The following is a 23,606-nucleotide window of genomic DNA, read 5'->3' as shown; positions in this document are numbered from 1 at the left end:
CACTTCATAATACTCATTAGACAAAGAAATACTTAAAGAAAACCATTTTCTATAATGGTACCAACAATTAAGTCTTTCAAGCAAAAATCTCAGCTTTTTCAGAAATATACTTTGTACAATACAAAATATACTATTAAGCTAAGGTTGCTGGCTAATAGTACATGTATTTGGTGAGTCGATGCATGCGCCAACATGCTTAAAATACAATTATATAGCCAGGTGGATCACTACACCTTGAAATGGTTTCTCAAATTAGCAGAAAAGTACTTGATTATGATAGATTAGCATGATGGATAAGAAATATATAAGTCAAACAGGCGAAAAAATATACAATTTTGGATTAAAATTTTATTTATAAAAAAAATTAATTCGGTAAGTAGTATGAATAAAATGTTTAGCCCCTATGACGATATACAAGGGAATCTGTTGATACAAACAATTTAAAAAACATTCATATCACTATGTTGTGATGTAGTGTCTTTTAAAAGTGTAAGGTGTATTAAGTTCATGTACCTTAAAAAAAAGAGTTAATTTTGATGTAGATCTATACTGAAATTGTTGGAAATCAGGAATCAAATATTAGCCTACAGCAGTAAATAAAAGATACGGTACCGTGTTATTGAATTCATGTATTTAGTTTTGGGCTTTAAGTTCAAAATTTAAACTATAGTGTAATAGGCCAACATGTACATGTCTAGAAAAATGGAAAGTGACAGATCACTTCACGAAGATTTTATGTACAAATTATCAATAGGAAAGCACTTCACGAAGATTTTATGTACAAGTTATCAATATGAACTAGTTCGAAAAGGTCAACATTTAGTATCTCTGTAGAAATAAGCAAGAATATTTGAATAAAATCTTATTATCACGTATCTGCAGTTAACGCAAAGATATATCTTTTGTGAAATAATTTCCCTGTTTAATAAATGACGTCATTTCTTCATTTTGTGATCCCAAATACGCTTCGATTTTACAATTAATATCCGCTTCCATGAAACGTTTTGAAGACTAAGATTTATTCCCGTGGCTCTGGGCATGCTCATTTATGGCAGAAGCCATATTGACCTTTGGTTGTCAGTGGTCCCTACGAGAAAAATTGACTGAAAATCACTAACCGAGGCATTTTATTGTCATATCTATCGAATTTCGTTAAGTTGGTAAATTGGTTTTGATAGACGATTTCTTACGAAACGTCTACTCATGCAGCATCGTCTCCAATTTAAGCTTGTAATATGCGCGACATAGTTTGCTTGAATTCATGGCGTTGGTTTTCAAGTCAAGTGGCAGTTAACGCGGAGAATTAGTGATGTTAACAGTTACAACACTTGTAACAGAAAGGATTCCATAATACAGATCTGTGTTGACAATAATACAAATTAGGTAATATTTGTTAATTCGTTTCCTGCACACCAATGTTAACTTGAATTTCCTTTTAGATATTTTTTTGTTTAATTTAAAATGTTTTATCATTTTCAAACGGATTAACTATAAGTTTAAGGTGAATGTGCTTGAACAAAAAGGTTATGTGTTCATGTCTTTGAAATCGGCTATATATTGTCCCAAGATACGGAAAATTATAGCATTCAAACTATTGTTAAATTAGCAACGGGTGTCGGGTAGTGTTGGCTACATGAAATATGAATATTTTCTATTTGACTTAATATTTAGAAATGTGATTGCTTAGAAATGAAGACATATGGATTTCCATTTTCAAGTGACAGCTAGTAGTCCAATGCTGCTGAAAAAAGATTTTATAGTCTGTCCCAATTTATTGCTTCCATCACTTTTTGATTAATATTAAACAAAAAAACACATACCTGTGAAAGAAATGCTGTTGAAATCGATAAAAGGTAAAATATCCAAGATATCTTCATTGACAAATTATCATTTTTCACTCATAATAGTTCACAGGAACGAAAACAAATTTCTTACTGAGATTTATAAAGGGAAATGTTTACATCTTTTCTCCATTCGGAAGTACTCGGGACACCTCGCACAATTTTTCAACGTTATCATCCGGGCTTATTAATGGCTGATGCAATGCAAAATCCCTGTAGACTTTTTTTTTGCGATGTGTTTTGAAACCTGAAGCGGTAGAGGGGGCGTTTCAAAACAGATAATCTGGACATTTTTCATATTAGTGGATGAACGTAGTTTGAACTCAAAGGTATTTATGATTATCTTGGGACAGAGTATAGCAAGAGTAAGATGTACAAACAACATGCCATGCTTAACTTGCCACTACTCTTAATAATAATATGTCCTTATTTATACACTAACAGGATAGCACAATTAGCTTACAAAAAGTAGTTCACATTGTGTCCTGAAAACATATTTACAGACTGCAACGATATTAAAAAAAACTCTTAACAAACTTTTTCAGTGTTATCTGACAGCCACTGGAATTCTATAAAGCTATATTGGCCCGTAACAGTAGTTTTATAGTTTACCATCACGTGGAAGTTTCTATAACTTAGTTGACAATTTAATTTTTTTTTTACATGTATTATAGTAGTAGTAGTAGTTTATTGGCGTATACATTACATACATTGCCATATAAATTTAGCAGTAATTTACAATAATTGTGGGTATAGGTGGGAGGCAGGGTATATAAATATATGTATATTTAAAGTTGATGAACAAATATCAAACAGACAAACAAAGCTTATTCACGCCTGATGGTAATGTTATCCCTCTTATTGAAACATTCATACACATATTTACCATTTTTTTTTTAGCATAAATATAGAATCAGAATTAAACAAATCAATAAATTTTGCCATACTTGGTTATACATAGAAGTATTTCTTAATATATAATTTCATTAACTCCTTTCCTTAAAAATTACAAACCAACCAAAAAGGTATTCATCTTTGACGTCGTTTATATTAAAACTAAAATTAAATTATACCTATTGTACAAAGAAGTACAACTGATATCAATATAAAGGAAACAAATCCAAGTTTCTTGATTGATAGATCGTTCGTTTTACCAGACAATATTCAAAGGAACGAAAATGAATTGCTTACAATGATTTGAATAAGGATATGATGTCATCTGACTACTCTCGCACTAATTGTAATGCCTTTTTTTTGGAAAACGTTATTTTTAGCCACATTCTCTAACCTGGCAATGTAGAGGGGGGCGTATCAATGGAGAAATCTTGAAACATCTTATGACAGGGAATATTTTGTCTCATTGTGGACTGGCCTCAACTCAATTTTTCAGTCTTCAGAAAGATTTTAAGCAAGTTCATGGCCAATATGCATCAATGACCACTGGTCATTTGATGACCAAGTTAACTTTGTCGAACAAAATGGTGGCCAATATGGCGGTGCTCATGAGCTGGAAAAAAATTGAGATATCTCTTAATGTGCTATTGTAAGACTAAATTAAAAAAATTTGTTAAGTGTTAAATAGTTTAAATTTAGACTTACAATAGCACATTTAGATTTCTCTATTTTAAATAAATTGTAAAATCCCCAATCCTATGGGCCCTGGCCTTTATTTCCAAATTGATGTGGAAAATCCTTGGTTATGAAAGAGCTGAATAAGTTGACACATGTCATTACCAACAGAATGAATCCTCTAAGGCCTATAAAAATAAATTGTGTTTAGGGTAACACTGATGAAAAAATTAGGTAGGGATTTTTTTTTATTTTATCATATTTTTTTCTGCATGAATCCTAAGAATGATTTTGTCACATTTAAAAAATTATTTTTTATAGAAATAATGTAAAATTCACAATCGGATAAAAATTGACATCTAAAAATTGTAGGATAGGGGCATTTTTGTAGGTTAGGTCAGGTTACCCTAAACACACAACTCTTCTAGGCCTAAACATGCAATCCATCCCCCCTTCCCCCCTTTATAAACAAAGCAATTAACCTTTCAAACAAATTTATTGTAATATTTTAGCTTAAAGCTTCAAGCATGGTCTGTATTGAAACATTTTAAAAAAATTGTTGACAGGGAGACTTTCATTATTAAAGCTGCTTGGTCCAATGTTTTTGTTATTATAGTATCAAATAATTTTCCATACAAACGATTTATCTTAGAAAGTTATGGACTTTTTCCTATTTACACCAGCAGAATCGGTCTTCTTTCAAAGTTAGAAATAGTGAATAAAAATAATTTCTCTTTGGGCAAACGAAAAAACAAACCAAATTGCATCATGGGATGTTTAGTAAAGGGAACTGTTTGGTTTCGTCCCCCAAATGATTAGGGTTATTCAACCCGCATACTATGCACCAATTGTAAACAAAGCAAACTTCAGAAATGTTAGCGAACAAAACATGCAAGGTTTATATGTAATTTGTTTGAACATTATAACATTTATTTATAGTGAGGTCAAAGTCGTAATACAACGTTTTTTTTTTACCATACTCGTCTCTACGTCGGGTGAATTTTATCATGAAGCGAAATAACGCAATACCCTATTTATGTCGTTTGTTTTGTTAACAAATTTTGTACTTAATTTTGTCATTGAAATTTGGCTTTACCAACTAGGAAAACTACTGCAATGTCTATTATTATACATATACTTAGCATAACCATCATTTAAAAACGTCCACAAAATTTGATATTAAATCGGACCAAGCAGCTTTAACAAAAATTTAGATAATTTACGGGTAACTTACTTTTTACAATTGATTTATTAATTTGTTAAAAGAAAGATTCATATATGTTATGGTAATAGCGATCAATGCCGAAAAAATTTCCAAATGTACTTTTTCTGCAATGTTGCCACTTTCATATCCCACATGAATCACGAAATAATTTGGTACACTAACAAAGATACATGTAGTGATTTTGTACACTATCAAAGAAACATTTTGTGATTTTGTACACTATCAAAGATGCATGTAGTGATTTTGTACACTATCAAAGATACATGTAGTGATTTTGTACACTATCAAAGATGCATGTAGTGATTTTGTACACTATCAAGGAAACATGTAGTGATTTTGTACACTGTCAAAGAAACATGTAGTGATTTTGTACATTATCAAAGATACATGTAGTGATTTTGTACATTATCAAAGAAACATGTAGTGATTTTGTACATTATCAAGGAAACATGTAGTGATTTTGTACACTGTCAAAGAAACATGTAGTGATTTTGTACATTATCAAAGATACATGTAGTGATTTTGTACATTATCAAGGAAACATGTAGTGATTTTGTACACTGTCAAAGAAACATGTAGTGATTTTGTACATTATCAAAGATACATGTAGTGATTTTGTACATTATCAAGGAAACATGTAGTGATTTTGTACACTATCAAGAAAACATGTAGTGATTTTGTACATTATCAAGGAAACATGTAGTGATTGTGTACACTATCAAAGATACATGTAGTGATTTTGTACACTGTCAAAGAAACATGTAGTGATTTTGTACATTATCAAAGATACATGTAGTGATTTTGTACACTATCAAGAAAACATGTAGTGATTTTATAACATGGTCTTCTTTATTAGGTGTTTGTGTATAAATTCCCAGGATTAAGCTAAAACATGGGCTGAATGAGAAAAACCTAAATTTACAAAAACAGACAGTAAATAATAAGAAATATAATGCAGCAAGAGGAAAGAAGCAGCTAATTGCTTTTCAGTAATTATTACAACTTGGGTATAATTATATCAAAAGAGGGAAGGCCAAATGACTACATTATGGCTCTTCGTGATGTCATGAAATAACTGTTACCGACTGCTTCATTATTATCCTGAAAACTGAAAATCAATGGATGTTTTCAAATTTTGTTTTCCAGGCAGAATGGGAGCATTTTTAGACAAACCAAAGACAGACAAGCACAATGAGGGAGGAGTTGGGAACACCCTGCGTTATGGCCTCAGCAGCATGCAGGGCTGGAGGGTGGAGATGGAGGACGCACACACCGCCATCTTGGGGCTGCCCTATGGACTGAAGCAGTGGTCTTTCTTTGCTGTCTTTGATGGGCACGCTGGTGCTAAAGTCTCAGCAACATGTGCAGAGCAGCTATTGCAGGAGATAGTCTCTAATGATGATTTTAAGGGAAAATTGGAGTTAAAAGAGGGCACAGAGATCCAACCATCTCTAGAAGACGTCAACAAGGGAATTAAGACAGGGTTCCTTCAGCTGGACGAGAAGATCCGGGGAATGCCAGAGATGGTGAGCGGCGAGGATAAAAGTGGGTCAACTGCTGTCTGTGTCATCGTTTCACCTCAGCATGTATTTTTTGCCAACTGCGGAGATTCACGAGCAGTGCTCTCTCGTGGTGGCAAATGCCATTTCACTACCTGTGATCATAAACCAATCAACCCTGCAGAGAAGGAGCGCATTCAGAGGGCAGGGGGCAGTGTGATGATTCAAAGGGTCAACGGTTCCCTGGCTGTATCAAGAGCTTTAGGAGACTTTGAATATAAAAACGTACAGGGAATGGGTCCCTGTGAACAATTGGTGTCCCCTGAGCCAGAAATTTCTGTGGAACCCAGGAGCGACAAAGATGAATTTTTGGTGCTGGCTTGTGATGGGATATGGGATGTAATGAGTAATGATGAACTTTGTGATTTTGTTAGGAGCAGAATGAGAGTTACAGACAGTTTGGAGATGATCTGTAATATGGTGGTGGATACTTGTCTTCATAAGGTAGGACTTCACTTTGTTTGATACAAGTCTATGCTGTTAAATGGTCCAATAGTTTATGAGATGTATCCATTAGTATTCATAATTTTTTTTTCTGATTATCAACAGGGTAGCCGAGATAATATGAGTATTGTCATAGTAGCTTTTGAAGGAGCGCCCCGACTCTCAGAGGAAGCAGTTAAACAAGATCAGGATTTGGATGCAAAAATAGAGGCAAAAATTAAAGGTATATCGCATAATTATATATCTGAAAACATGATTAAAGTAGAGTACATCATATGTGTGCAAGTACATAACTGAGTTTCAAATTTCAGTTGATATTTGATTATGTGCTTAAGTCAAACAAAATATTTCAAAATGTGTATAATAATCAATATTTTTTCCCTGTACTCAGAAATAATAGCACAGCCAGACATGGCCGAGGCAGACTTACCCTACATAATGCACATGCTTAACGAGGAAATGGATGGATTCCCACCAGGAGGGGGTATCACCTCAAAGTAAGACAGTATTACACGTAACATCGCCTCAAAGTAAGACAGTATTACATGTAACTCTATTATGAAAAATCATCTCAAAGTAAGACAGTATTACATGTAACTATATTATGAAAAATCACCTCAAAGTAAGACAGTATTACACGTAACATCGCCTCAAAGTAAGACAGTATGACGTGTAACTATTATGAAAAAATCACTTCAATGTAAGACAGTATTACATGTAACTGCACCTCAAAGTACCTCAAAGTAAGACAGTATTACATGTAACTATTATGAAAAAATCACTTCAATGTAAGACAGTATTACATGTAACTGTATTATGAAAAATCACCTCAAAGTAAAACAGTATGACATATAACTATTATGAAAAAATCACTTCAATGTAAGACAGTATTACATGTAACTGCACCTCAAAGTAAGACAGTATTACATGTAACTGTATTATGAAAAATCACTTCAAAGTAAGACAGTCTAAACTGCATTATTAAGAAAGACACAGTGTGTAGAACTGCAATCTAATTCAAATCCCCTTCCACCCCCCAAAAATTAAGACACTGTACTCTGCCACATGGTACCGTAGCTCTGATCACTGCAATACTAAATGTACTTAATCATATTGTGGTATGTTAATTTCAAGACTAAATGTACATTGGATGCATAGCTTCTTAAAAACACCACAGAATAAAACATTGAACTCTGTTGTTAAAATCACCTTAGATAAATAAAACTCCACTCTTACCATGCTTACTGTTAAAATCACCTTAAATTAAGATGAAGCAGTTTGTTGTACAAATCTCTTAAGAGTTAAACTCTTAACAACAAATCGCCTCGGAGTAAGAGAAAGTTAGACACTAAGTTCATTTCAGATAAAGATGGAACCTAGAGTACATGTTGCCTCAGTGTAAGACTTGGTTGAATTCAAAAGTACATGATGGTCTCGCAGTGTAAGGCAAAGTTAGACTCAAAAGTACATAGGGCCTCAAAGTAAGACAAAAGTCTTCATAGAGATCTTCAGCATCAGTCAAAAGTACAGCAGATAGATGTACAAATATTTCATTTAAAAAACTTTAACTAAAAATTAAGGTATCCGATCCATATTAGGACCTAATTTTTCAAACCTTGAATATCCATCATGTATTTAATACTTGATATTAATTTAAAGCATTTTAGAGTAGAAAAAGATTTACCAAGAGAGATTTTCAAAAATATTATTAACTAAGTAGTAATTAATAAATGAAGATTGCATTATGGTCTAAGGGGACAAGCACATTTTTTAAAATAAAAAAATAAATACTAGGAATATCAATAAATGCCTGGTGGAAAGGTGTATTTTGTTCTTAGGAATACAAAAACTATTGAAAATAAATTTTATACTGTATAGATTTTTTTAAGATTAATTTTTATAGAATTAAAGCAAAGGGGGACCACTCTTCAAGAAAAGGGAAAGGTCATTAAATAGGACACATTCTACTCTTACATATTGATTCATACTGGTTATTTAACAATACGATGGTATCTAGAACGGAGTTATCGTTCATATTCAACCACTCTACACGTGGTTGAAAATAAAAACATTTGGTTGTTCAATAAAATCATAGCCATGTTTGATGCTTTTGGTGTGCTTTAAAAAAAAGAAAGAATGCGTGCCTGTTTTGTATAAAAACTTAGTGTATCAAGCCATTTTCAAAGAACATTGCATAAAATAATATAGTCTATTTCATTATTGATGCTATTGCTAGGTCAGGCGCGGATTGAAAATTAATCCTTAGGTCAGGACATCTACTAAACATGTTAATTGTTGCAACAGCAGAAAAAACCTATAATTTCTATTGTCATATTTATTTCTAAAACTCATATTATCCACCTATTAATGAAGATAAAGTTTAAAATCAACAACTGTCTAGATTTCATATTTGACTTCAAGTACCTAGATTCTAGAAAATAGACTATAAACACGAGGCACGATTTTTACTGCGAAACTGAAAGGGTCAAATAAAACCACATGGTCTAAATTTAAATGACAAATGACAGGGGTGAATATGAAATGTTGAAATGAGCAGGTGAAGCTTCCGCTGATAACTGTCATATTGCTGAATATTAATTCTCACAGAATGGACGTAGAGATATATGAGGCAGTCACATGTTGTGTTTTTAAACCAATGGAAGTGTGACATTTCAGTCCGAGGGAAACAATAATTGATACTGTATACAGAGTTATTTTCGCCCCATGTTATTTTCGTCCTTTTACACTTGCAAACAGTTTCATCCTATCTTAATTTCGCCCAGATACAGTTGTGCAAACAGAAATATTGTTTGCAACATAGCATTCGCCCATTTTTAAATTTACCCTCTGACAACGAGGGCAAAAGGGGCAAAAATGAAAAGGGGGCGAATATTTCCCGTTTTACATACAGTGAAGACAGGTGAAGATGGGTTGTAAACTGTAATTCATATTGACAAAACAGATGTATGGTTTCCTTGTAGTCTCTAACCAACTCTATTATCTATTAAACAGGAGAAGTACAATAGAAAGCATATTAAAGAGACTGCGACCTTCCACAACAGAAGATGTAAGTCATGCGGTTTTATTCTTTTTATCTCGGAGAAAGGGTTAATTAATAGGGACCTTGCTACACTTTAGGTCCATTACAGTACATTTATTATGATCATGTTATAAAGAGCTTGCTTTTATCAATGTAAAATATTCGTGCAGGCAAATGCAGCATATTTAGAACAGTTTTATTCATGAATCAATCTGTTATCAAACAACCATTAGTCATCCAACAAGTGTTCCTTGTTTCAAACAGGAAGGTCTATCGTACAGTCACTCCGATGCAGCCTTATTTTGTCATATTATATGTTAGCCTTGCATAACGAAAGGAGAAAGGGGTGTGGTGATAAATAAATGCATCAACCTGTTTTGTTTTTAAGGGGAAGGGTCTGTGAATTATCCATATTGACCTTTTGCATATTAACATGTGGCATTATAAGGGAGGGGAGGGTCTGTGATAAAAGTATTTCATATGAACCAGTTATATTATTAAGGAAGTGGGAGAGTGTTCTGAAAGGATTCAGTCAAAGTTGCTGCATTTTAAAGGAGGGGAAAGGCCTCTGGTTAAAGAATTCCCTATGGAGAATGGGATAGGGGTGAAGTTATATAAAGGACTTTGAGTGAATATTCCTCCTTCACCTCAGTGTGATTGTTTTGCCTTATTTTGTAGGAAGACCGAGGCTAGACAGACAAGAAGGAAGACTGAAGGTTTCTCAAGTACCAGTGACCGAGTGATTTCATTTAGATCTACATGTTCTAACATTTCGTACTTGCTCAATTACACCTTTGTCTGGAGGTTTCCTTGATTAAACATTGATCTATAGTCAGACTAAAAGTCACTGATAAACTGAATTGAATGGACAGTTGCATTGTAATACTGGAACTCTTCAGGTTCACACAGTGGTGAATTTACAGCTGATTGTCAAATGTTGAACTTGTTATATTCTTACAAATGTTTATTTAGTGGAAATTCTGGTAATCCCCACTGTCTTTGGTTGCTATCGGTATGTTTCTCTCGGCGGGGAGCAGTTGTTGTCCTTAGTTTGGTATGTGTGTGAGGGAGAGAGAGAGCGTGCCTGTTTGCGGTTCTCAGGCTGAGTGTGTGAGCTGTGTTTCTATACCAGTGTACGTGTTGTTCTGAAATGTCATGTTTTTCATATCGCATATGTATATATATTATAACGGCTCCTTCATGCAAGGTATACACAAGTGTTTACCCCGGGCCCGGGCAACCTTGGTTACATATTTGTTTATGTCTTCACAACGATTCAGGACTAATTCTGTAAGCAAAATATGATTTCAAATTTTTTGCCATGGTTAAAATGTATTGATACCAAAGTAATAACAATCTTTTTTCTGTAATTTTTTTTGTTCAGTTTTTATTGTGTTAAATTTCAGTATTTATGTTCTGCTTCTGTAACATGACTTCTTGGCAGAACTTGCCCGTCTGCTTTTGTCAAACATACTGACCTAGTGCTATATTTGATGGACTTTTTGTTGTTGTTTATATCAGATAGTATATTGAATGCAAACTTGATGATAATTGATAGATAACCTACCAAAATTGTTGTTGCGTGTTTACTACTGTATAATGGATTTCTACTGTAGCAATACATGGTATCAGACATGAACTGAGTTACCCCCCTTGCTATGCCCCTGTTTGGATTTTGTTAGATAGTCTTCACTGCTTATTGTTCCAGTGAGGGGGCCCCGGCCCGTCCTCAGCCCGCTCGAGGGGGCCACTTGAGGCTCATCATCAAATAATGCAGCATTCTGTAGTCAGCCCGTCGTTGACAGGACAATCTAGGAACAACGTTAATTCAGTTTTTATTATATCATAGTTAATCATAATTTTCTCACCTTACTCTTTGTATAGAATATTTCTTTAGCTCTCGGTTATAGCGGCATGTTCATGATTTTACCTGAAAATTTCAAATTTTATTTGTCACTTTTAATGTTTACCATTGCTTTATTTGGGTATATTAAATGCTCAGCCCAATTCTGTTTCAAGGAGATGTTTTCTACTTTCTTGTTCACTATGAATACAATAAATACAAAAAGGTAAACAGTTTCTACTGTTTGTCACATTTAGTTGTGTTTTAAACCTAGCACTCGGTATGTAAACCAAAATATTGAACAAGATGTGTTTACACAACAAAACTGTGAGCTCTGTATCTTTGCCTATATCTCAACAACTGGCAATCAAAGTTTTGTTGACCACTGGAAATACTTTAATGAAGCATTTTAAACATTTGGAAAAATATAATTCAAAAACTTTCAGCTCAAATCTTGACCATGCCATTTTAACAGAGGCCTTTATTAATTTGACTTGATTATTGTGCAATTGTTCATTTCTGATTTCTTCTCCTTTTTAGTGATTATTGAAAAGATTACTGTTGATTGCTGACAAATTGTATCTTTTTTATATTTATCCCTTTTTTCATTTATGAATTGCTATTAAATCTGAAATAAATGATTTAATTTTTGTTTTGCATAATATGTCAGTGCAATGACTGAATTTGTTGGTTTTACTAAAAAAGGGGATAATGATCAAACCTAAAATTCCATAGATGCACATCAGAGTCCAGGTAAATGACACCTTCAGGTACATTCCGATGATCAAATGATGAAATGTGTACAGATTGCTTGTGTAGTACTAGTTACATATTTATATTTTATGGAAGCCACACACTTGTTGAATGGAGAAAGTTTTGAATAGGGCAATGTATATTAAACGAGTATATTTTTGTTTCTGTAAAAGTCTTTGAGAGACGTGTATCTTTGTGTATGAACCTAGAAGAGGGTCAGATGACGGGTGTCCAGTATTAGATTGGTGTGTTTCAGTAGAGAGATGTCCGCTAGATTCTGTTCCTTTGTGTCTGTTATCATTTCTGTAGTGACATGTCTCAGCTCTAGAACAATATGCCAATAAAACTGAAATATTCCTTTGTGACTTTTTAATCACAATGAATGACAAACACCGAGATTCAAGGGGGCATCTAAACGTTTGAATGTAAAACAGGGCCTGTACCAAAGCCAGCATGCTGGCTGGAATTGCCCAGAATCATCAGACCTGACTCACTTGTAGTATCCTGGAGTGGAGGAGTCCACCCTTCACCCCTCCTTTATGTCTAATGCCTAATCTCGCTCCACTGCTAGAAAGTGAAAAGCTTGTAATGAAATGTATGGGACGAAAACTTTTAATTAATGGAAGCTCTCAGAAAGGAGCATTTTACAATGGCAGTTATATCGAAATATATGAAGGAAGAAAAATTAAAATATACCGTACATTTAATTACTATCTTTAGGTCATAAATTCGGCAAAATTTTATGGCTTATGACTGGTCGAATCGCTTTCTTGAATTACCTATTATAACACTGCCAAAAATGCTTACAGAAGATTTGAGCTACCGGTAGTAATAACTTATTCCCACTGGACTTTTTTAAATTGTTATTTCTTAATTATAAGGTTGGAGCAAGATGCATCACAAATCACTAAAAGACTAAAAAAATTCATTATGAGATGAAGGTTATTTGGACAATCTTGCTTTTAATATTGATCTCCGTTTTAAAAGGAATACTAGTACATGTATTGGGAAATGAGACAGAGATCAAAAGCGAGGTTGTCTAAGCTTTATAGTCCCCTAGTCAGCTCATGTGATGGTCATCATATTTCATAATTAATATTTTCATTTGATAACACTACAAATTGATTTTGTAACATAGTCCAGTACATTTCATCAACGACTATTTAATATTTACAGAGATTACAGAATACCAGTAGAGTTTACAGTAGCTTGTCGGATTGCTGAATAAGGTATTGAATTTGGTCAGCAAGGTATCGCATCAGATCTGAATCTGAGTCTTGTGGTTATTCAAGTGTAGATTGTTATTTTTCGTTCAACCCATTCATATTGCTCAAAGAAATCCTTTAGTCTGAGAACACTCTCTCCTATTGTTAGTTACTCTATCCAAGGTCTTTTGAAAAGAATGTTCAGCTGGCCAGCACTGGGTTCTAGAGTATCAGTTCTGCCTAAGAATAACTATGAAAATATTTCATAACTGCTATTCAAAAGACATTTCTGAAGAACAAAAGGGACACTTTTACAAGTGTAAGCTTACAAAGAACAAAAAAAAATTCATTGTTCTGTTCCTCAATTCCTGGTACAACATACAGCACTAATGGTATTTTTGTGCTAAGGCTGTTAAATTAGTTCACACAAAAGCAACACTGTTGGATAAAATGTACAGAAAATATATTTCCATTAATAAAAAAATAAAAAAGTGCAAACATTTACAAGATATAACTCACTTTCTTGAAGTTAAACCCGAGTAATCACATGACCTAGATTTAGACATATGTGACAACTCCAGCTGACCAAATTGAATACCATATATAGCAATTCAGCAAGCTATTGAAAACTTTACCATATTCTGTAATTTTCTGTATTTGTACAATTGCTGAAAATTATATTTTAAGTAATAAGGAATCAATCTTTGAATATTTTGAGATGATCAAATACGGTCGGCCTTGTTTAAATCTATGATAAGCCCTTCAGGCTTCATTGGATTTGATCACCCCAGTATTATCTCATTATACGCAAAGAATGGTTCCTTATTCCTTAAATATGAGCTCTTGACCATTGAAAAAAGTTCACACAAATATGCATTAGTGACTTTATGTATGGTAAAAAAAAGTTTTCAAATGTAAAATATAAATCAATAAATCACAAGGCAATGGTTGATATTATAAGAATAAATACACAATGTACAAAATATGTTCACGAAGAGAATGTTCACAACTGATTAAGACCGAGAGCTGCCGGATATGACTCTTGTCCTGATTGTCTTGGGATGCCTGGAGTCTACAAGACAGAGCTGCTGGAGGTAAGGACCAGTGCCTCGGCCTCAGGTCTTCTCTGGGGGCTTGGTTTTGTTCCTCTCCACACACTCCCGGAATTCCTTAACCTCCACTTGACATTGTCGCCAATCCTGCTTCTCTGCCATGCAGAACTGTGGAAGAAATGTCCATGATAAATTGACATAACTGACGATATCACGACGCAAAGAATTGGATAGAAAAGAGCTTAATTCCAATATGAACCCACTGGGGGTATAACAACGATTCCAGTATACCAGTAATTTTTAGAAATAACACATTAATAACATTTGACTTATAGAATGACCAAGTGATGTAAAGCTTATGAATATGACTTATCCCTATTCTCTTTTGAGAAGTGGACATGCAGGCATAGCCTACAAGAGAATAGGCTTATTCCCCTTGCACCGTAAGAGCACTGTACAGAGAATACCCATGATCAAGCCACAAAAGTCAAACAAGATCTTCAAGGATTTATCATTAATCAATTGATGATGTTGTATGACCTTTGCTACTGTTTTTAAGGGGCATGGTCACGATTTTGGTCAAAAATTATTTTTTCAATTTTAAAGTTTACAATGCTTGAGTAAAGCATTTTTAATGGGCAACCAAAATTTGAGTGTCATTTGTTGAGTTATAACGAGTTACGGAGCTCACAATTCTTCACTATAGAAACAAAGCTTTTGTTTACATTTTGAATGTATTAGTGAAAATTAAAGTTTTAGACCTAAAATGAATGTGCTAATCGTTAGGAACTGTTTATTTACGCTTAACGAGGCCGGGTCTAATTTGTTCTGCCCTAGATTTTTTAATGAAATGTTTTGCATGAATTTCTACTGATATAAATATTATTTTAAGATAAAAAATAAGACATTTACCACACCATTTGTTTAGGGGGTCATCTCAAAGTTTGTTAATTTTTAACATAGGACCCTATGGGATTTTGCTTGTAATTTATTAATTTTGCACATTTTTTACATTTTTTAAAAACTTCTGCCCTAGGGATTTCTTTTTCTGTTCTACATATTAAAGTTATTGCTAAAAGACATCAAATGGTCAAATAAAAAAAACATTTTACCTCCTGGTTTGATCCAGGGGTCTTATCAAAGTTGATTTTTGTCCCAGATTTGTCAGATAATGGCTATTTTTTATTTGACAAAGGCGGAAATGGTAATCTTTATAGTATTATTAAAACACTCAGACATATTTAAGTAATAAATGAATATATAACACCACATATTAAGGGTCATTAATATAAAATACATGGTTACTGTCTTGAAATATATGAATTAAGCCATATTTAGGCGGGTTAAGAAAACGTGACAGAGAGCTAGGCTTGCTGAACCCTCTTCACATTTTCGACCCGAGCCCAAATATAGCTTATACTTCGAGACATACTTAGTATATGTTTATTCCACAATACAACATTAATTTTACACATCAAACGAGTTATTTTCAACAAATTTCGCTGAATATCTGTAGTTGAAACTATCACGCCATGGCGTCAACCAAGCAAAAAGATGACGTCACAATACAAATGAAACGCTGCGTGAAAGCATGCGTACTCGTTCTGTACTTGGCCTCGTAAAAATGAATAAGAAGATAGACAAATCAGCTTGAAAAAGATTTTTTACTGGTATATTGAACCTATGTATACAAAAAAAGGGCACGAGCCTTGTTTACATGACGAAGAATTGTGAGCCCTGTATCTTGCTTAAAACACAATGACTGACACCCAAATTTCATTTGATCATTAGAAATGCATTTCTAAAGCATTGTAAATAATAAAAACAGAAAAATGAAATTTGACCAAAATCGTGACCATGCCCCTTTAAACTATGTCATAGAGATATTTGTTGACATTCAATGTCAGCCATCCTCGCTGCAAAATAAGTCATCTAGTGACCTTGACTTCAAAAGGCATGTCAAGGATACTTATCAATGCAAAATATAAAATCAAAGTGAATGAAAGTTGATTCAGTGATGGAAAATATGTGATCAAAAGGTCGTGGGAATCTGGAAAAGCCACAAGTTGCTTCCTTCATATTATTCATTTATTGGAAAAGACTAACTCTAACTTAGAGTTAGTCTTTTCCAATAAATGAATAATATGAAGCGGAGTAAATCTTGGTTTAAAAATGAAATTTTGATTTAGATCTACCTGTACTTTGTAGTGAAGATCTGCACAGCCAGATTTCTTCAGTATTCTGTCTAAAGGGTCGTCCTCTTCATCATCTTCGCTTGGCTGCCTTGTTCTGTTATGATGTGACATTTTTTGGGATTACGAAACCATGCTTGGTTGAAAAACTGTCGCCTAGAACAATGATAATTTATTTCATTTCAGTGAGATAGAAACTATTGAAAATAAAGGAAATATTTCAACCTAAAAATAATATTTTATGAAGCAATACAGGATTATTGAACTGCACAAAAAGCTCGTTTGAGAAAATTAGACCAAAATACCACGTTTTAGCGGGTATTGGTTTATACTTTCGGTTTCGGTTTGACCGAAAATGACAAGTGCACAGCCAAATGGAAGAATCCTTCTTCAGCAGTGTTTGTCCGCTAAACTTATGGTTCAACCAGCAACGGAAGATGAGGAGGCAAAATATGTAACAGTAAGATCCGATCTTTTCTCATAAACGGTTTGATTTTTTTACTATAGCTGTATATATACGGACAGGGACACGTGTATGAATTATATAGATTGTTAAAAGACTCGATTGCACCATTTTGTGCTCAGAAGTTTATACTGAGAAATGTGATCCATACATAAATTTATGTGTGGGAAATAGGCCTAATGATCAGATTTTTTGTGTGTGTGGATTGGAGTAAGAATTGAAACCCACACCAGAAGCAGAGTATTTAGGTCTAAATCTTTAATACACAACATTAAATTTTTATTTTTATAAAAATCATCCAAGCCAGATTTTGTTATTCCAAGTTTGCTGTCAAGTCACAACACCAATTCTGTTATATACTGGGGGAAAGGATCTATATAATGTGTCCATAAAATATTTTTCGTAAATGGGCAACAAAGACGCCAACTAGATTTTATTAGGGTCTATATCTCATTTTTATTCAAACTGTTGGCATATATTAGTGCCTGAACATGATTTCTTTTTTTTTTAAATTGATAAGTTAGCTGATGGGTCTTAATTAGCAATTAACAAGATTTATTTTTCTTTAAACAGATTAATCGTGGATTAATAGTTTATGTCTGTTTCCTGCAAGGAGCAAATATGGAGATTGTTGAAAAGATGGGTAATGTATTACACACTTACCTAGCGCGCACCATGGAAAATATGCCAACAGAGCAATTGTTATTCATAACGCCATGTTCACTAAATAACGTTCTTTTTTTCCTAAATGAATATACCTCACAGTGTCATTATGAATATACCTCACAGTGTCATTATGAATATACCTCACAGTGTCATTATGAATGTACCTCACAATGTCATTATGAATATACCTCACAGTGTCATTATGAATATACCTCACAGTGTCATTATGAATGTACCTTACAATGTCATTATGAAAATACCTCACAGTGTCATTATGAATATACCTCACAGTGTCATTATGAATATACCTCACAATGTCATTATGAATATACCTCACATTGTCATTATGAATGTACCTCACAGTGTCATTATGTATATATCCACAATGTCATTATGAATATACCTCAAAATGTCATTATGAATATACCTCACAATGTCATTATGAATGTACCTCACAATGTCATTATGAATATACCTCACAATGTCATTATGAATATACAGTACTGATCAGACCCAACCTAACAGAAAGTAAACCCCAACTTAACCCTGGGTTTACTTTCTGGGTTTACTAGAGTGGACCCAGAGTAAACCCAGAGTAAACCCTAGGTAAACCAAGATTGGACACAGAGAGTAAACCCCGTTCAAAAGTATACCCTGATAGCAGACGCTACATGTGTATTCGGAATATACAAGGGGCTGGAAGCACAGGCAGTAGGATGATAAGTTAAAATACAGGTCTGCTTCACACTTCAGTGCGTATAGTTGACTCCAAAAGGAATTCTCAAGTAAACACAAAGTAAACCCCGAGTAAACTCTAAGTAAACCCAGAGTGGACCCAAATTTTCAAAAAGTAAACCCAAAATTAAACCCAGAAAGTAAACCAGGGGTTTAGTTGGAGTTTACTCTGGTGTTAGGTTGGGTCTGATCGGTACTGTACCTCACAATGTCATTATGAATGTACCTCACAATGTCATTATGAATATACCTCACAATGTCAATTTTGAATATACTTCACAATGTCATTATGAATATACCTTAATTTCATTGCATTTAACAAGAACTAAGAATAAGATGTATCAGTAGTATTAGATTTGTTTTGTTTGTTTATTTTTATTAAGCGAAGGCAGCCTTGAACACAAGACTGAGTGATGCAGAGAACGGGAAGCTGGTGTCTGTCCTTGACCTTCCCGGGGATGTCCTTATTATTCCACAGGCGACCTTGGGCGGGAACCTAAAGGGCAAGGTCATGCAGTACCATAGAAACATCAACAAGGAAGAGGGAGAAAATCTGTACCGTGCATTTGTTGACCTTTGTAGAAAAACAGTTCAAGGTCAAGAGAAATCAAAGGATTGTGAAGTTCAAGCAGGGACCTATGGAAACCGACAAGTGTTTTCTACTGACACCAATGGACCCTTCACACATCTTATAAAGTTCTGACAAAATATTGACACGCTTGCTGATTACTTTCTAATTTATTACTGATTTACTATTGATTCATATAATTTCTTCATTCAAAAATTCATTGTCATCAATGATGGCTTATAATGCTATCCAATAAAAGAAAAAAGATCATTTTCATAGTTAATTATTTAAAACTTGCAGTTCCTGACAAATAAAAACATCAGCTGCCATATAGAGTATTAACATAGTAGCATCAACATTCAAGTCCAAGACACAGGTCCACATTTTAGACCGGTACACACTAAGTTGGTGGTGACACCACTGCAATACCGTATAACGGGTATTTTCTGCGGTTGTTTATTTTCTGCGGTATTTTGCGGATAAGTAAAATCCGCAAAAATTCAAAACGCAAAATATTCTTTAAAAAAAATCACTAATTTTGACAATATTTAAAATACAAGCTATAATTTTCAAACGTGATCAGTCCGTTATTAGGGGGCTCTGCGTCGTATTTCACACCTAATTATCTCATGTTACCTAGGCGATATCAATTATAGCTGAACAGATATAAGGACTGTGTGTTTAGTCGAGTATGAAATAAACATGATCTGAGAAAAGTTCACAAGCAGTATTTAGTAGACTTGTAAAACATTTGAGAGTTGGTTCTCATTCACCGTGAACATGGTAAGAATGTCGATTTTAAGATATGTAAGTTTAGTTCTCTAGTTTACATTCCCTAAGACAAATCCGGTAAACATATGTAGTTTTTTGCGGTCTAATGTAACCGCAGAAATTGAAAACGCAGAATATAATTTAATACTTTTTAGGGGTTAAACCGCAAAAATTTCAAGCCGCAGAAAATACCCGTTATACGGTATCACAACCACTGACCCACGGCTGTGCTACTTATGGTGCACACATCACTGCATCATTGTCAATACATATATTACACAGTTTATGTGAAGCAGATTGTGAGACTAATCCTCACACAGTTTATGTGGAACTGGTTGTAAGACTTAGTCCAACATAGTTTATTTGTTTTGCCTCGGACTAGAATGTCTCGAGGTCATTTGATGAATTGCGTCACATGATTGCCATATAAATTTCTTTTCACGGTGAGCGTCAAAATTTATACGGCAACATGGCGGACGTTATGTATTTGAGCTGATTTTTTACAGAAACGTTCAACCATACCTTTAATTTTTAAGCCCCAAAATATTTAGTGTGAGTGACCCCCCCCCCCCTTTGCCCATGACGTAATATTACGATCCTTCAATGGCATACAGTCCAGGTTTGCACTGACGACTGACAAGGAAGGTAACAGTCAAAATATGAGCGATTAATTAAGGTCTTCCGTTTCCAACGGAAGACCTTGTACTGATTCTGATGGTTCTTCTTCATTATAATTTTTCTTCTTCTAGACGTTTTTAAATCCTCAATAACTTATTTGTTTGTTATTCGATTTCGTTCAAATTTTCACGGTATATTGTAAATTAAATAAGGTTGCTAGAGCACAAAAAGAATTGATATCGCAACTTCCAGTTTTGAGTTATTTCCCTTTTTCTAAAATTTTAGGGGCATTAGTTTCCAGACAAAGGCTCCGAAATGGTCCGTAGTAAATAATTTATAGTTAAAAATCTTTATTATTGACACTTTGAATATTGTCCTCTGATTTTTGTATTTAATTTTTTTCCAATTATTCCACTCGAATTAATCAATCGAAATCTATGTTCTAAAAATAGCAAAAATTTTCTCATGGTTTAGCTTCGTAACTTTTTAGTTTGAAATATTTCCTAAATACATATTGAACAAAAGTTGTGCAGAATGTTAAGGGCTTTCATTTGACACCAATAAAAAAGGGCTGACCCCTTCAATTAAGGGCCAGTAGCCCTTAAAAGATTTTGCTGAATAACTCAAAAACGGTTAGGATTTCGATATGGCTGTCGCTGGAAAAGTTGTTTGTTGGGATCTTATAAAGGTCGTTACAATGTTATTTTGTAAGTGATTTGTGTAGTATGAGTGTAAAAAGCTTTACATGTTAACATGTACCTGTTTTCATTTGGCAACTTAACGAAAGTCTTTGTGCTTAAAACTTGCATAAAGTGACCACAGAAAGTATGCTGGTTTATACAGGAAGCTTTAATTCATGAGAAAAAAAATTAGAACACATGCTGTTTTTTATTTCTTTTTTTTTAAGAATTCCGAAGTTTAAGTCCTTGTTGCTTATTTCTTATGGTGCACAGTCCTTAAATACGAGAATCGGAAAACAAAACATTCTTTTTCTTCTCTAGTAAAACACAAAATACGTATTGAAAACTAGAGCAAAGCTCGTTGCAAAGCAACGAGTGGGTCTTCCGGTGGTGTCGAGAGTAAAGATAGAAGCTCCTGTAAGAAGCAGAGTTCTAAAACCAACTACAAAGAAAATTAAAAAAAAATTTTAAAAAAAAATCGAATAATTCTTAGTACGACTTTACAATGTCTGAATGATTTCAAGAACGAATTAACAAAAACCTTTACAATTTCTAGAACGACTTAATAAAAAAAGTCCCGAATGTCTTCAAGTACGAATTAACAATTTCCGAATTATTTAAGGTATGAGTTAATTTAACTTTTAAAATAACACTATTTTTTTAACCAAGAACGTGGAAACAAAATTTCCGGAAAACTCAATTTTTAAATCCCAATATTTTTGTAATGCATCGTCCGATTTTAAAACGGATTTCAGTTTTAAATTAAGCTTAATAAAAGCTCCTTTGTTGCTTTATGATTTTTATCAAATTGTTGGTCAGAAAAGAGTTATTATAAAAAGACTTAATAGCCCTTCTGGTTCCAAATTTGAGGGGTCAGCCCTTTTTTTTTAATATCAAATAAAAGGTCTCGCTAATATAAACATATTTTGTTCTACAAATGTTAACGAATGGTTAACCGTTATGGAGATATCTAAACAACTGTATTTTAGGGGCCGACCCTTTAACTTTTTACCGGGGCCACTAATAACAACATTTATGGTATCATATTGTTCAGAACATTATTTTGTTCTACATTGCTTTTAAAAAATATTTCTGCTTTTTCAGATATTTCAAAATGATCAAAGTTTTGAACTTCTGGCCCCTTGAAACCCCTAATTACGTAATATATGACTAAGTTATGATACTGTATAGATAAACAATTGTACAATGAAAATTTTTTCTTCTATAATTAATAACAAATTATTGTTCAGTAAACAGTTCTTGTAAGAAGATTTAAGACCCCTCTTGACCCCTAATTGGAGGGGCCAGCCCCTTTTTCTTGATATCAAATGAAAGGTCTTGAAAATATAAACATATTTTGTTCAACAAGTGTTCACGAAATGTTAACCCTTCTTAGGATATCTTTACAAATGTGTTTTAGGGGCCGGCCCTTTATCTCCTAAATGGGGTCATGAACAAAAAAATTTAAGAAAGCATATTGTTCAGAACATTATTTTAAGCAACTTTTGTTCTACAATGCTTTTCAAAATATTTCTCCTTTTTCAGATATTAATGATCGAAATTTTGAAATTCTGGCCCCTTGGAACCCCTTATTACGTAACATATGACTTAGGTATGGTACTGTATAGATAAACAGCCGAACAATGAACATTTTTTCTTCTATAATTAATAACAAATTATTATTCAGTAAAGAGTTATTGTAAGAAGACTTTACAGCCCTCTTGGCCCCTAATTTGAGGGGCCAGTCCCTATTTCTTGATACCAAACAAAAGCCCGTGTAATTTGAAACAACTTTTGCATTACATCTTATAACAAAATATTTATACATCAAAAGATATCACAGAAAATGTGCAAAAATTTCGTGAACAAATTTGGTGCCAATTTTCAGGTTCAGGCGAGCTTGGAGGCCTTTAGCAATTTTCATCATTGGAAGCATGGGGGTACATCTACATACATTCATCTACAATCCCTGAAAATTTCAAGCTTCTATCTTGATTAGTTTCGGAGAAGATGCGTGGACAAAATGACCCTAAAAAATTTACAAAATCGTCAATATCTGAAACCGGAAGTGACGTCATCATTTAAAAATTTTATTAAATGTAGCGCCGATCATGCTTTATCCATCCTGAAAATTTTGTGCGAATCGGTTGGATAGTTTTTGAGAAATAGCGCTCCAAAAAAGTCAGAAAAAGAAAAAAAAGAATAACTAGACACGATCTCGTTGCGAGCAACGAGGAGGTCTTCCGTCCGATTTTTAGAAGGAAATTTAACATCATCGACTTTGATTTTCGACAAAAAAAACATGATATGGAAAAAAGAGTGGAGAACTAATGCTTTTTGTATCACATTTTATAACTTCTCTTATATTGTTTTTCAAATACT

General features: G+C 33.7%; 2 protein-coding genes and 1 long non-coding RNA gene across 3 annotated transcripts; 2 read left to right on the top strand and 1 right to left on the bottom strand.

Annotated features, from left to right (window-relative positions):
* The first annotated feature begins 1,037 nt into the window (after positions 1-1,037).
* On the top strand, positions 1,038-12,631 carry LOC105339254 (protein phosphatase 1B). Its single transcript, XM_011444719.4, has 6 exons — positions 1,038-1,383; positions 5,782-6,638; positions 6,744-6,861; positions 7,030-7,135; positions 9,651-9,705; positions 10,357-12,631. Exons 2-6 carry the CDS (start codon positions 5,787-5,789, stop codon positions 10,369-10,371), a joined length of 1,146 nt encoding a protein of 381 aa, XP_011443021.1. The 5' UTR covers positions 1,038-1,383; positions 5,782-5,786; the 3' UTR covers positions 10,372-12,631.
* Positions 12,632-14,349: 1,718 nt separating this feature from the next.
* Positions 14,350-16,882, bottom strand: LOC136276263 (uncharacterized). Its single transcript, XR_010714723.1, has 2 exons — positions 16,727-16,882; positions 14,350-14,699 (listed from the first exon to the last, which is right to left on the bottom strand). It is a non-coding gene; the product is annotated as an uncharacterized lncRNA (long non-coding RNA).
* Positions 16,883-16,934: 52 nt separating this feature from the next.
* Positions 16,935-19,421, top strand: LOC105339255 (D-aminoacyl-tRNA deacylase 2). The gene is made up of 3 exons (XM_011444720.4): positions 16,935-17,183; positions 17,760-17,829; positions 18,971-19,421. The coding sequence occupies exons 1-3, from the start codon at positions 17,079-17,081 to the stop codon at positions 19,288-19,290; spliced, it is 495 nt and encodes a 164-aa protein (XP_011443022.3). The 5' UTR covers positions 16,935-17,078; the 3' UTR covers positions 19,291-19,421.
* The last annotated feature ends 4,185 nt before the right edge of the window (positions 19,422-23,606 follow it).

The sequence above is a fragment of the Magallana gigas genome, chromosome 6 (assembly GCF_963853765.1).
Source record: "Magallana gigas chromosome 6, xbMagGiga1.1, whole genome shotgun sequence".
In the NCBI taxonomy this organism is placed as follows: Eukaryota; Metazoa; Mollusca; class Bivalvia; order Ostreida; family Ostreidae; genus Magallana; species Magallana gigas.
This window is presented reverse-complemented; position numbering and strand designations above follow the sequence as displayed.

Bases quoted from the DNA above. Each gene is read 5' to 3' on its own strand.
- LOC105339254 (XM_011444719.4), top strand. From the start codon at position 5,787: ATGGGAGCATTTTTAGACAAACCAAAGACAGACAAGCACAATGAGGGA. The intron at 6,639-6,743 runs GTAGGACTTCAC...GATTATCAACAG, and splicing joins TGGATACTTGTCTTCATAAG to GGTAGCCGAGATAATATGAG. The intron at 6,862-7,029 runs GTATATCGCATA...CCCTGTACTCAG, and splicing joins AATAGAGGCAAAAATTAAAG to AAATAATAGCACAGCCAGAC.
- LOC105339255 (XM_011444720.4), top strand. From the start codon at position 17,079: ATGACAAGTGCACAGCCAAATGGAAGAATCCTTCTTCAGCAGTGTTTG. The intron at 17,184-17,759 runs GTAAGATCCGAT...TTCTTTAAACAG, and splicing joins AGGAGGCAAAATATGTAACA to ATTAATCGTGGATTAATAGT. The intron at 17,830-18,970 runs GTAATGTATTAC...ATTTTTATTAAG, and splicing joins GGAGATTGTTGAAAAGATGG to CGAAGGCAGCCTTGAACACA.